The 14,761-nt window shown below is 35.4% G+C and overlaps 1 protein-coding gene across 2 annotated transcripts; it reads right to left on the bottom strand.

The window, feature by feature from the left end:
- Positions 1–14,505, bottom strand: LOC144447345 (kelch repeat and BTB domain-containing protein 8-like). 2 transcript variants are annotated; one of them, XM_078137314.1, is made up of 4 exons: positions 14,446–14,505; positions 14,216–14,281; positions 13,444–13,604; positions 1–4,190 (listed from the first exon to the last, which is right to left on the bottom strand). In XM_078137314.1, the coding sequence occupies exon 4, from the start codon at positions 4,157–4,159 to the stop codon at positions 1,868–1,870; it is 2,292 nt and encodes a 763-aa protein (XP_077993440.1). In that variant the 5' UTR covers positions 4,160–4,190; positions 13,444–13,604; positions 14,216–14,281; positions 14,446–14,505; the 3' UTR covers positions 1–1,867. The 2 variants fall into 2 exon arrangements, with proteins under 2 accessions (XP_077993440.1, XP_077993441.1); XM_078137315.1 differs by lacking the exon at positions 14,216–14,281 and having other exon boundaries at positions 14,446–14,476.
- Between the last annotated feature and the right edge of the window lie 256 nt (positions 14,506–14,761).

Here is a 14,761-nt window from a genome sequence, read left to right as displayed (position 1 = left end):
GTATGTGTAGGTGAGAGTGTGTATATGTGTACATGTTTATGTACTTGTCTGAGTTAGTGTGTGTATGCACATATGTATGTGTCTGTAGATATGCTTGCTTCAACCATTCCTGTTTGAACATGTATGATGATGTAGTGATAATAACCAAAGTTTCAAATCTTGTTCTCTATTAACATTTTGAAACACTTACAAAGAGACAAAATTGTTTTCAATACACCAGAAAGGATTACAATGATGTACAAACAAACAAACAAACAAATTGACTTTTCTATTTTAATACAATGTTCTACATTTTCAACAAATTATCTATCAATGCCCTGAAAACATAGTTCTCATTTCCCCGGTACTTCATATCAGAAAATGATTACACATCTTCCAAGCGTTCACTTTTGACCAATTTCTTGCTGGTAATAAAGTGTATCTACTGTCTTTATGTGCTTGGTTTGTAAATCATTCAAAAGTAAACTAATACGTATTTCATGACATGTACGACAAGAGTGCCATGAGATACTACTCAAATCTTCACTGAAAATATTAAAATGAGTAAATTTTCCTAAAAATATAGTGATTGGAGGCACGAACTACAATCAAAGAATTCTTTGAGCTAAAATTTATACAAAAAAAACTACATAGTGTAGTTTGTAAATGGTGAAAAATGACAATGCAAAGTGACATTAATACACTGTAAAAAAGATCAAGGAAGAGCATTGTCAGAGACTTTGAAATCCCAAGGACCTTGATAGTTCTTAGAAGATTTCGTTGTCAAATTTCCATAATCAACATCATTTTGGCATATTTTTGTTGGACAAACACATCAGCTATTTGAATATGAGGCCCTTATCATCAATTTTCCTATATCACTGTATCAGAAATTTCAATCAATTTATCCAATATGAAAAGTTATTGCATTCCACACCCATAGTGTCTGTGGGTACACAATAAGCTGAAGAAATCCACAACTTTTCCTATGAGACACTGGTTGAAATACTGGTCCCAGATAACTTGGATGCTTTAGTAAACTTTAAGGGCATTGTTAAAGTAAATAAAACGTACTTTGGGAACATTTCTCATTTCTGTACAGTTATGTATAAGATGATGAACAGGGCATACAATGTCAGGATATTTTGGTCAAGATCTCTTCCAAGTGAGCAGCTACATTTTATCTGGTGTTATCATTAAGTCTGTCAAAATCACATAGTTTTTCATGGAGATATGATGATTTTTCTGATTGTGGACTGAAAGACTTGTCACTGTAGACACTCCTTATCACTTTGTGTAATGAGAAGTGCCAACAACAGTGAATCTTTCACGCTACACGAATTGGGGAATTTTCACAAATCTCTTACAACCAGGTAGTCTCAATGCCAGACTCGTGACTATCATCCCTTAGCTTTGTAAGGCACACAAAGCTGCAAGAAATGCGGGACTAGTCCCTCTCTTCCCACAGCTAAGCCACTCGGCATAAATACAAAGATTAGGGACGATAGTCACGAGTCTGGCAGCGAGACTAACAACCAGGTAACATCTCAATAGGTGAATGGGTGAAGTTTTGTTTCAAGGGCCCAGGAATTCGATCTCAGGTTCTCACACTAGTGCTATCTTTTCAATACAGACACAAGGATTACATAGGATTATTTTTATGTTCTGGACCAACTTTCTCTATAGGTCAATGAGACACCTGTTTTCTTCTCAACTGAATTTACCTCCTAATCTAAACTGACATTATATTCCCCGTCTTTTACAAACGTGATTTACAACAGACAGTTTAGCATTTAACATTTTGACATAGTCGTACAGAAATGAGAAACATTAATACACAAGAATAAATTTCCATTCTCCTTCATTTCATTTTAATACTTTACCTTTATCATGAGGAGTCTCTGATCATTCTACCAACAACACAATTATACGGTGGTGTAACATTTGGCCAATTGACCCGGTCATCTACCCAGCCAGACTTCTCAGATTCCAGTTTCCATATTCTGTTTTCAACTTCTTCATCTCCTGTTTCTCCACTCATGCAATATAAGGCACTGCTGTAGGTGACCATCTGGCAGTTACATCTTCCTTCTGGTAACTCTGGGCCAAATCTCCACTCGTTCTTACTTGGGTTGTAGATTTCCACCGATTTCAGCATGTTGTCAGGTATCTTGTCACTCATCAACCCAACTGTACCCCCTACCACGTAGATCTCTTGGTTGAAGACAGCAACGCCAGCACTGCATCTTGGGAGTATCATATTTGCTGTATTGGACCAGGCATCAGTCCTTGGGTTGTAGCACAGGGAGGAATCCAGTATTGTGTCTTCACACTCTCCACCTAAGACATATAACTGCCCACTAAATGCAACAACACAATGCCCTCGTAAAGCATGTGGTAATGGTGCTATTAGACGCCAGGAATTCGTCTGTGGCGTATAAACTTCAACACTGGATAACACCCCATCGGCACCCATCCCTCCTACTGCATATATCAGACCATCGATAGCCACAAGTCGGAAGTGCGTGCGAGCATATGACATGGGAGCACGAGACAGCCACTTCTTCTCAAACAGGTCATACTGGTATAGACCTCCCCCTCTACGTGTGTGCATGCGACGGGTGCTGAAATCCAAATGCTGCTTCCCTGCAGCAAAGATCTGATTTTCTCCCATGACAACAGTTTCTGGATGCTCTAGGAAATCTGGCAGTGTTCTCAGGCGATAGTTATCATTACCAATAGAAAAGTCTGATATCTCGTTTCTTGTCATGAACATCACCATATCTCTGAATGGCATTCCTCGTCGTGTGTTTGTGTTCATGTTGCTCAGTAGTTTGAGATTGGGGCGTCGATCTTTCAGTAGGTGATACTGGAGTGCTTCTTCAAAAAGCTGCTGGCAGGGTTTGTGGGAGTATATGAGGCGCTCTCGTTCCAGACAATCATGGATGAAGTATGGACTCAGTAATGCAAACCGCACATGCTTTATCACATCCATCAGGTCATCTTTTCTGGCTTCCAATTCACGTTTCACCCACGTCATGACTGCTTCATACACTACTTCTTCTCTATCCACATTGATTTCATCTCTTGATATAAGATCAATCAACTTTTCTTTGCCCAGATTGTAGAACTCTTCTTCTTTGCAGACGTCATTGAACTTGTCATAGATGAGTTTCCTCGCAAGATCTTGTAGTTTGCCACATTCATGTGCAGACGCAAAGAAATAGATATTGATACAATTAGTCAGTGTGACATGGCGCTCCATGTACGCTGCACAGGCATCACGAAGATTCAGCAACTGAAACATGTTAGATGCTAACATCAAGCCTTGAACATTTTCAACGTTGATTTCTACTTCTGAAGTGTATGCGTACTGGATGATCAACCGCATTGATTCTGATTCAACCCCATTTATGCGAATTTGGTCTTTGCGACTCTCTGTAACATCATGAGTGAACATTGCCCTGAAGTATGGACTGCTGGCTGCAAGCACCACACGATGACAAGGGTACTCATCTCTATCTACTAACAGCTTGACATCGACTAAATCTTGATCTTCATACATTTCTTTAAGTCCTGACAAAACGTTAGGCAGATGCTGAACATCAATGAAATTGTGTACATCAGGGAAATAGTCGTAGACATTGTCGGACGTCTTTTTAGGATTTGTAGTTGATGATTTTGCAGGTGAAACAAACACCGATGGTGTGTTGTCTAATTTTTCTGTTGATAATTGTGAATACAAGGACCTATCTCTCTCTCTTGGTGTCTCACGGGATTCTCGTAACTCGCGCTCTGCTGTTCTCGCTATTTCTTGTTGTCGTAAATTCCAAGTTACGTAGGCATTAGTAGCACCACCACCATAATCTTCTAGATCACCAGGGTCTTGTGCAAAGTTGAAGTTGAGTGGTTTAGTAAGAGACTTCCTTTTCAACTTTGGACTATGCGAGGATGCAGCAATAAGCTCTTGTAACTCAGCTCGGTCTCGTTCTGCTTGGGACCGTCGCTTAATTACTTTTGGACTTGGGGGAGGTTCCCGGTTCTCCGATGGCTGGTCATCTCCATCACCACCGGAGCCTCCAAGTAGTCTTCTTACTGACCGAATTTTGACTGTTTCTGGATGACCAATGTTCCGGGAAACTTTGTATTTGATGATGGATGATGGTCGGTTATGGTACATCAACTTGTATGCTGTTGTTTACACTTTAAATCTGAGGAAATCAAAAAGAAATAAGTGGTTATAGAGGGACATTTTAAAGTCAATGAATATTTACATAAACCTTGGTATATTCATAGTTATGTTAATATGTGTTTTAAAATGAGTTTTCAAATGAGTGTAAAAGTCTTCATATAGCATTGATAGGTTAATGAGTATGTATTTCTCCACAGTCATAATGTCATTGTCAATTTTTGGATGCATCCAAATATTATGTAATCCTCATAGCATCATTCAGTTGGTTTGCCTAACCAACTGCAATGTTGCAGACATCACGGTTGTATGTGAAATTATGCACCTGTTCAGTTTTCTCGCGATATAACAAAATGCCCAGGGGTGCGCGAGTGGCACCCGTCAGATATGCTAACAGGACACCTTTCTGAGGTGGAATCTGCAAAAAAATATCATATAACTCACATTTCAAGGTTAACCCCCCAAAACCACCTCTGGCAACTGGACTATGGTACAGATGCCCCAAAGTGCATGGCAGGTGAACGACACATCCAACCAGGGTTAGTTTCTCTTACTAGGATTTAAGTGATAGGGCTTTAGCCAAGACATATCATACTTTGAACTGTAAATCTTTTAACCTTTTATTATTCAATTGTATCCTTTTCATCTGTGTGTATCCTGATTTTAGTCCTATGTGGTCAGTGAGGACGCACAGTACAAGCTAGGATACTTAGATGGTATTCCCCAATATTTGTCTTAGTTCAGCCAAGGAAAGTACGAGTGACCTACAGGGTCTTTGTAACTACAAGTTGATAGACAAGTAGTGACAACCCTTAATAGGTCATGAGTATTTTCTGGCTGAATGAAGGAAAATATTGGTGAATAACATATCTATACCAGTACCAGTAATATCAAAGGAAAATCGGGGTAAATAATGACAATTTTGAACATTTTGACTCATATTTCGAACACAGCAGAACCAGTGACATAGACATGCGTTGTCATCACTGACATAGAATGACCAGAGTACATGTATATATTCCATATTTTCTGTTCTAAATGGCTCGTGCATGGTATAAAGATAGAGTACAAGTACATGGTAGATATCGGTACATACAAAACAGTCAATTTCTGCTAATGACGCTCCCGAGGATGTGAAAGGGTCTACTCACATCTGTACTATTTTATGGGACTATGCCTGCTAGATCAAAAAATGTAAGCCTCACCTTGAACTTGTGATCAGAAGTTCAAACAGAGGTCATTATGTTGATTAAAATCAAACAGAGAGAATAGTTTCTGCTTCTGATAATAAGAAGGACTGTTGTTATGGTGATATACTTGTCAATTGTTAGGATACAATACCAGACTATGGCGGAAACTTGTGTAATATTATATGGCTGGTCTTATAAATCTACATTAGCAGCCCTATAGAGCTGAATAACATGACATATCTTACAGTCTACAAATACAGGAAACCAACTCTGTATTCAATTGTTAATATCTAAAATTCATTCTCTAGACTATAATAAAGGACAAAATTGAGTTTCAAAATTTCTTCAGAAGTTATTAATTTTTTAGAGAACAATTGTAGATTCACTACCAAATTCATGCAGGTTTTAAAGAATCTGTTGAATTCCAGTGATTGTTGTCTTATCATCTCATTTTTAACAATATGTTTTGGAATGTTTCACCAATAATCTTAAAGGTCAGAGTTTCAACACCAGATTCTCACATACAATAGTGTAATCTTATCAATAGATCACAAAAATGATAAGATAATGATCATTCTGGACCAATAGTTGATTTTCCGGTTCCAAGATGTATTGCGCGAGATGACATCACTTATGTTGTTACATTTTAATAGTCTTGTTTTGTATTTATTACCTTTGAAATAACATTTTCATCAGGAAATGATGGAAAACATGTTGACCTCTTTGATTATGAGTGATTTTATATAATCAAGACTAAACAATATCAATGACAGACAGTGATTTTACGGGTGAACCCAGGTACAGTCAGGTGACAAACATCCCCCTGAGTAGCACATGCAAACCCCTCAGCGCGTACTCAAATGCATGGCATTGTATGGGGAGACGCACAATGCAGCTTGGAACCGGCAACAGGTCTATCACTTTCTATAGCTATGCTATATGACTGCTTTCAACACCTACAAATTCAATCCTAATCAAAAGTAGGTCTTAAACAGCAAATAAGAAACTAGAATGATGCCAGAAGAAATCTTACTCCTTCTCATATAATACATTAATTCCTCACAGACATACAGTCTAAAGGTGAACTCAGATGACCCCAAATCACATATGTTTCTAATCTTAGCCATAGTTTGTAAATGGATGACATTCCTAACTAGCTGATGTATACTGTGCTAGTGGGTCTTTAAGAAGATGATAGAATGTAAGTTAAGTACTATTTAATCTTAACTACTGAATGTTCTGTTCAATCAATTTCCTAGCATTGATATGTGGATTCACTTCATTGTGCGTTCCTGTCAAAACCACTGTCACTTGTGAACTAATATTCCATTCCAGGATAGTGATTCAAGTCTATGATGATCATAATACAAAATATTGACGTTATTATAGGTATTTACGATATTCAAAAATAAAGTACCGTTATCAGTGTCTGTGGTGAATATCGTAAATACCCATAATAACATCATTATTTTGTATTATGATCATCATAGACTAGAATATCACCATCCTGGAATGGAATATTAGTTCACAAGTGACTGTGGTCAAAACTGTATTTCAGCATATTATCATTACATTGTTGTTTTCATACACAATTACTCTGTGGGAGATGGAAACTTTCATACTGCTTAATAGTTTTAGTAAGTTTATTTCAAATTTATCAATACAACCGTGGTTATACAGTTGTATAGCCAACAGCTTTGACATGGTCTTACTATCTCTAGCTATATTTTATGGTACATGTATTTATTTATTGCATCCCTTTTGTATCAGGGACTCACTAAGCATGTTAGGAGCAGCACAGAAAATTAAAATACATAGCTATATACAATTATAGCATATGTATAGCTATATATATAGCTAGTAACAGAAAATAACAAACATAACTAACAGAAAACTATAATACATAGCTATATACAAATATAGCATATATATAGCTATGTATGTAGCTATATACATATCTATATGCAAATAGCTATATACACGTAGCTTGGCACTGGTTTGGATAGCATAAAGATAAGACCTGACATATGTCTCTCTGTGAGGGCTAACAGTAATGTATGGTTTCCTTTGTTCAAATTTACAATAACATGATTCAGACTATCATATCAACTGCATTGTCCTGAATCCATGCTGTGTTTGGTGGTTTATACTTTGGGAAAATGACAACATGAATCTTGCACTATCAATTAAAATATAAATCAGTGATGTACAGAAACATGCTGAATTTAATGACCAAAATTTCACCTAGAATAGAACACAGTGACTTCAAATGAAATACGTCTGTGTTGGTAATTGAACGTATTAATTTACATTAATTTATTAAAAACTTTTGTTTCACACACAAAATTGAAAATTTTTAGTACCTGAAATTTTTCAACTGCATACTTCAGTCTTTGTTAAGTGACTGACCCATTATTCAGAACACATGACCTTACAGACACAGGAAACAATTTCAAGTTTGTGTTTGTGTTTGTGTTTGTGTTTGTGTTTGTGTTTGTGTTTGTGTTTGTGTTTGTTTGTTTGTCTGTGTGTTTGTGTTTGTGTCTGTCTGTCTGTGTGTCTGTCTGTGTGTGTGTTTGTGTTTGTGTTTGTGTTTGTGTTTGTGTTTGTGTTTGTGTTTGTGTTTGTGTTTGTGTTTGTTTGTGTCTGTCTGTGTGTCTGTCTGTCTGTGTGTTTGTGTTTGTGTCTGTGTCTGTGTTTGTGTTTGTGTTTGTGTTTGTGTTTGTGTCTGTGTCTGTGTCTGTGTCTGTGTCTGTGTCTGTGCTTGTGTTTGTGTTTGTGTTTGTGTTTGTGTTTGTGTTTGTGTTTGTGTTTGTGTTTGTGTTTGTGTTTGCGTTTGCGTTTGTGTTTGTGTTTGTGTTTGTGTTTGGAACAATGTAATACATTAGAGCACTGACTTGTGTGATAATTTAGTAAGATTATATATTGCTTTTTAAATAAAGTCAGTTCACATCTAACTTTATCAAAATAAGGCATGTGGGCTCTAAACCAATTAAGTCAAGATATTGTCAAGAGATTTTTTGTAAAACAGTCAAATTCTCCTGTAATGACTCCCCAGTGATTATAGCTGTCGCCATCCGAGTATGGTGCATTTGATACCAGAAAACTATTTCTCCATTTGCCTCACCACTGTACAGTAAACTTGAAAATAGTAGGTCAAATAATTATCCCACCAACAGCTAAATGTATGGTTCTAATTTAAAGGTAACATGAGTATTGAGTTCTCTCATAAATTCTAAGTGTCCTCTAGATTAAAGCAGAATTTAAAACCACTTACTGTCAAAATGATATTAAAATAGTAATAGTCACTCATAAACCTTTCACTTTGTTTTATTTCCCTACTATCTCCAGCTTCACTTTCGGGAGAGGTGCTCCTTTCCCAAGCCTAAAATCAGTGTTAAATGGTGTCTATTGCCCAAATTTGTGACTCTGCTACACTCATTCTTGTTATTTTCCTACTAGCTTCTGCTTCACTTTCAGGAGAAGTGCTCCTTTCCAAGCCTAAAAGCAATCTATAATAATGGTGACTTAGTGGCTAAATCTGTGACTCTGTTTCTCTTTTTTTTGTTATTATTTTCTTCAGGTGAGCAATAGAGCATATCATTCAAAGATTCAGTCAGTAGATAGACTTGTAAGTTTTCGGAATTAATTCCAACACAGATTTGACTTATTCAGCACTAGATTTTAGGTTTATAGTAAATGTGAAGGTTACACCAGATATCTATACAATTGTGCATTATGTCCTCACATTGTGGCATTTGCCTGACTATTATCTTTTCTAATTTAGCTTAGATCGATGAGTTCGAGTAATAATAATTTGTATATTTATAATTATTATCATTCTCATATTTCAAAAAGGCTGTCAAATTTGTAGACTGTACTTGGCTATACAATTTATGATGAAGTATTTTGAACTAAGAGTTCATTACACCATTAAGTTAGCTATGGAACTCAGAAATTAAGAATTACAAATCAATAGACACCTTAGAACAAATCTTTGCTTTTATCAGCTCTTCTTCTACTCGTACAAACAAACAAACAAACAAACAAACAAACAAATTAAGAAGTAATTTATACTAACATTTCTTTATGTAGATTTCTTAAATTTTTTAAGCTCCGTTTATTTCAGACTTGGTTGTCAGTTTTAGTGATTTTAAGTCAATTTAAAATTCTTTAAGAATATTCCTCTACATTCATTGAATTTGTAAAGGAAGTTCATTGACTTTAGCATGTTTTTTTAAATACAAAAACCATTTGTCATTAGTGTTTTTACATAATATTTGTCATTTTTGTATGTTTCAAAGCAGACATTTCAGTTTCTCCCACTAAGGGTAATGAAGGGTATTGTGTTGTGTTGTGTTGTGTTGTGTTGTGTTGTGGTATATGGTATTGTATGCATAATCCTCCTCATTAGGAAGAGTGGTTCATGTTTGTTATGTTGTTGTTGTTGTTGTTGTTGTTGTTGTTCTAAACATCACCATCAACACCAACAACCCCGACGATTATTGTGGGGAAAAGCGATAGGCTTACGATTTATATTTTTCTTGAATACCACACGTGGAGACACTTTTGGTACAAGTGACTCATAAGCCAATAACTTGGCTGGGGTTTCACATAATTACTACTTGTATATTACAAAGAATTTTCTCTTTGAGTACTGTATGTACGTGTATACTTTTGTATGTGAAACTGTGTCACTATAATAAATAATATCTATCTGTATTGTATTGTATTGTATTGTATTGTATTGTATTGTATTGTATTGTATTGTATTGTATTGTATTGTATTGTATTGTATTGTATTGTATTGTACTGTATTGTATTGTGTTGCGTTGTGTTGTATGGTATTGTATTGTGTTGTGTTGAGTTGTGTTGTATGGTATTGTATTGTATTGTGTTGCATTGCGTTGTGTTGCGTTGCGTTGGGTTGTGTTGTGTTGTGTTGTGTTGTGATGTGTTGTGATGTGTTGTATTGTATTGTATGGTATGGTATGGTATGGTATGGTATAGTTTTTCTTTTCACCGAGATGTAATTTGAAAGCCTGTTATCTCAACCCTTCTTTAGCCCATGATGAGTAAGTATGGTGACATTTAAACTAAATGTCAAAATGTCTTTCTTTAGATCTGGATGACATTTCATTTTGGCAGCCAGCTGTGATTTGTCAAAATATACAATACAAAAGTAAATCACAAGATAATGATTCAGTGAGTTGTGGCTCAATAGGAGATTTATACAAATACATGCAGTCATCTTTATGTCAATACCAGTTACAACAGCTGTTATCTACTGAGCTGTCTGGAAAAGTGAGTTCACTCAAATATCTTACACTGCAACAAAGTGACAGTATACCATACAAATTATAATGAACCCTAGTCATTTGAAACTTGAAAGATCATTCATCAAAATTATGAACATTTCTCTTTGTAAGTTGTCGACAGACATACAATCTAATCATACCTTAAATACCACCTAAAAATCCTAGCTGTGTCAAGGGATATCGCAAATTGTTCCCACTTTAAGAAGAAACAAATATTCTAGAATTGAATAATTATGTTATTTTGCAATATGTTGGAAAGGGAACTCAAAATGAGTGAAACGAACACACTAAAGTGAAACAAACATACTAGTTGGTAGTAAGTTCACGATCATGCAGTTAGTATGAAAACAAATCCTATACATGATCATAATTTAAAGTTTGATCATAACTGAAATTGATACTTTCATGAAGGAAATATTTCCTATAAATTACACAAAAGTTGAAGTGTACTCACTTTTTTTTGTATTTAATAACATTTTTATTGGACTTATTACAAAGATACAACTTTTTCATGAATGGAAATTTTTACATTTTGTATTCAAAAACTTTTCTTAAGTTATCAATTTCAAAAAACTGTCCCCATTTCTTAACATGTGCATTTAATTTACTTTTTCTAACCTCAATATGAAACTCTGAATATTTTGCAACTATAAAAGCTTACACACTGGCTATAAACTTCTATTACTGAGAACATTTAAAATCCACTGTCTAAGTTTTCCCTTTTTGATGGCCCCTTGTTTCAAACATGTACTACTACCCTATCATAGAAATTCTTCTCTGTAATTGTTTTGGCATCCACAAAGGTCAGCTGATTCTATCTCAATCTCTTGTACGAACTACATTTGTCATGAACACATCACTGACTTCTAAATATAAAGGCAGTGAAAGTTCAAAGCTGTATATTGTACCAATCATGTGATGCTCGTTTGGTGATATATTTTGGACTGAGTTTTTAAAAGTTTCTAATCTGGAGGTTGCATTCCATGGGCGTGAGATAAGGCAACATTCCATTTCTAACACAGCCTGGATATATGTTTGCAACGTGGTCTATCTTTAGCTGAGTTTCTTCAATGACACTGAGGTACTGAGCAGGGAATTCCCTCCTTCAGCTAGTTCATCATTTTGAGTGTATATCTTTATCAAATACTTTCCGGATGTAGTTGCTTGTAAAATGTAAACACAAAGGTACACAATTTATGATGATAAAGTCAGATATTTTTACTTCTACTTCCACTTTTTCTGTAGCTTTTACAGAATTATTTAAAATTAAAGCAAAGCATACTGAAATTTCTAAACATTAAGAATTAACTAACTAATATATTTATAATAATGTTGGTCAAAAGCTGTTGAATTTGTGATAGGAGAGACGTATTTCCTTTAAGTTTTAAACCAGTTTCTCATAAAAAATGACTTCACAGTTATTTAACCTCATAAATTGTAATGTATTTATTTAGTTTGAACTGCTAATACAAACCATCAAATGATGGTAAAGATTCGTCTATTTTAGGAAACATTTTATCAGTTTATTATGACACTGTAGGGGACTGGTGTAATTCAATGAGCAAGCTACCTAATTTAAAATAAGGTACAACAAATTTCAAAAAGGTATTTCTGGTGAATGTATTTTAAGTCTGTACATGCATGATACAGGGGTTGTAAATGGGTTTTTTCAAAAGTACTACTAGAGGTATTTTTAATATCAGTCACATTTCTTATAAAAGGTCATACAACCATGATGTACAAAACGTCCTTGAAACTTGACAAATTTATTCAGATAAATATTTCCAACTGAGAACCCTTTAACCCAATTTGTTTTGTCTTTCTTATAATTACTGTACTTATTCATCTATTTATATTTCATAAATACATGATTGCGAAATTGCGTCATCACATGATATTTACGTTCAGTATAAATGTCACATGTTTATGATCCTTTAGTCATAGAGAGAGAGAGAGAGAAAATAAGGTTGTAAATAGCATCTATATAAATAGTCATTCATGATGAATTGAGAGGACATCAATGCAAGCCTATCACTAGTATGTGAGAAGTAACGTTAGATGATAAGGTAGAACACATTTTCCTCCACTCAGAGTCATAAAGATGCCTTTTTAACGTAACATAATAAAAGTAACCCCCACTACCACCACCACCACCACCACCACCACTACAGTCATCACCACTACAACTGTTAACAAATCTATGCACCAACTACCTTTACTTGTGATTTTTAACTCAGTGTGTCATACTTGTTTCAGTGACATAAGTCTAATGTATATTGTAATGGATATTAAAAACAATGACATAAGAAAAAGTCATGAAATCTGTCATGAAAATAAACTATTATTAATAGTGTGACACAAATGTTGGATCTCACGGACTATTATTATTCAAAGTAACTTTGTTAAGTAAGTTGTGACTTTCTACCTTGGTTTATTTTTTGATAACCAAATTCAGACTTGTAATATAAAATGAGAATAAAGATTCTTTTTTAACAGGGACAAATATTGGTTTTGATGTAAGCGATACAAGTTAAATAGTGATCACTATGGACATGTGTAATGTCATCATCACTGTAATGAGAGTGTGACATTTACACTATTCATTTACACTGCAGTCACGTCCTATGACATTACCTCATGTCATGGATGACACACTGGCAAGATAAGCCCTTGAGTCACAGACAGATTATTGGATAGAGACCAGCTGACAACTTACAAGCTTCAATAATTATGGACTCTCATGACTGAAAAATCATAGTTTACTTACCACAGTTGATACAAGCTTTGATTTTTCAGGAGAATTTCTAGCAGTGGAGTTTGTTTGTTGAAAAACTCCACTTTGATGGTGACACTGCAAACATTCCAATCTTAATGATGTTACTCAGTCGTTTAGATTTTCTTCTTGAATTTCTTGTGTTCAGCATCTGCCTTCAGAGTCAGAAAAGAGGCAAATTAATGAGCGCTGACACAAATGTTGACTGTCCACATGATCCAGGATATGATGTAGACAGCAAATATGGCAGAACAGATGTTAAAAATTAAATAATTACGATGTCAGAAGATATTCAGTACTGTGGCATCTTCACTTAATCAATGATTCACTGTGACTGCTCAGATCTGTGGTGCAGTTACTTCTATTTCACAGTCTCTAAACTAATGTTTGGTTCTTAGCCAAATAGTTCTTAACTCTTGATAAACACGTCTTACCAAAAATTGTCAGTCAAGAATCAAAGTCTACAAAAGCAATTAATATGCCTCTTTTGTTTAAAATGTTGTATTTAAACTCTGAAAATGTGGAGAGAATTTTTCAGACGAGGATCCAAAGTTTGCTGACCAAAGCAAAAATATGGGTATGGCACAGTTGCAATGCTAGAAGTTGATGACGCATTAAAAAATGTTGAAACCTCAACTGCTTAAACACAAAAGTTCCTCTTCCATTCCATTCACATAAACATGTAATGTATTCAAATATACAGACCCGATACATTGCGATGACATCACATCAACAAACTGCTTCATTAGTTTATACAAAAGCCTACCTATTTCCGACAAGTTTCCTCCGATGTTTGACCAGTAATGATTTGCAGTGCGTTTGCTGTGACTATCTGAAAAGGTCAAGTACCAAACACACATATTCAGGTCTTAAACTAGGGAATGTCGTTGCACATGTCACTTGAACAAAACTATTTGGCCTTTGGACACCCCAGTATGACCATGAGGCCAGAGAGATAGTCCCAAGACCACCATAACAAGGAAGAAAATGACTGACCTGATGGTTGGCTGCAAATTCTCTCTGCCTGTATAGTCTAGCTGCCCTATCCATAGATGGTGAGATGGAAAATTGATACTCCAGTGAAAGGCCTGACGTCATTTGTTACTTGGAGGTCTTGAGAGGCTAGAAAAGGGTTGCGAATACATTGAAGCAAAACAGGGCACAGACACCACATAGTTTCACGTCTGACTCTGTTGGAGATACAGCTGGTGTGAAGTCTTGAATTGTATTTATCATAGATTCACAATACAAAGTAAACTAACTGCTGTAGATTTTCTCACAACTATTTGACATTGCAGTGAATGAAGATAAG

The sequence above is a fragment of the Glandiceps talaboti genome, chromosome 16 (assembly GCF_964340395.1).
Source record: "Glandiceps talaboti chromosome 16, keGlaTala1.1, whole genome shotgun sequence".
In the NCBI taxonomy this organism is placed as follows: domain Eukaryota; kingdom Metazoa; phylum Hemichordata; class Enteropneusta; family Spengelidae; genus Glandiceps; species Glandiceps talaboti.
The sequence above is the reverse complement of the archived record's forward strand: the minus strand, read 5'-3'. Positions and strand labels throughout refer to the sequence as shown.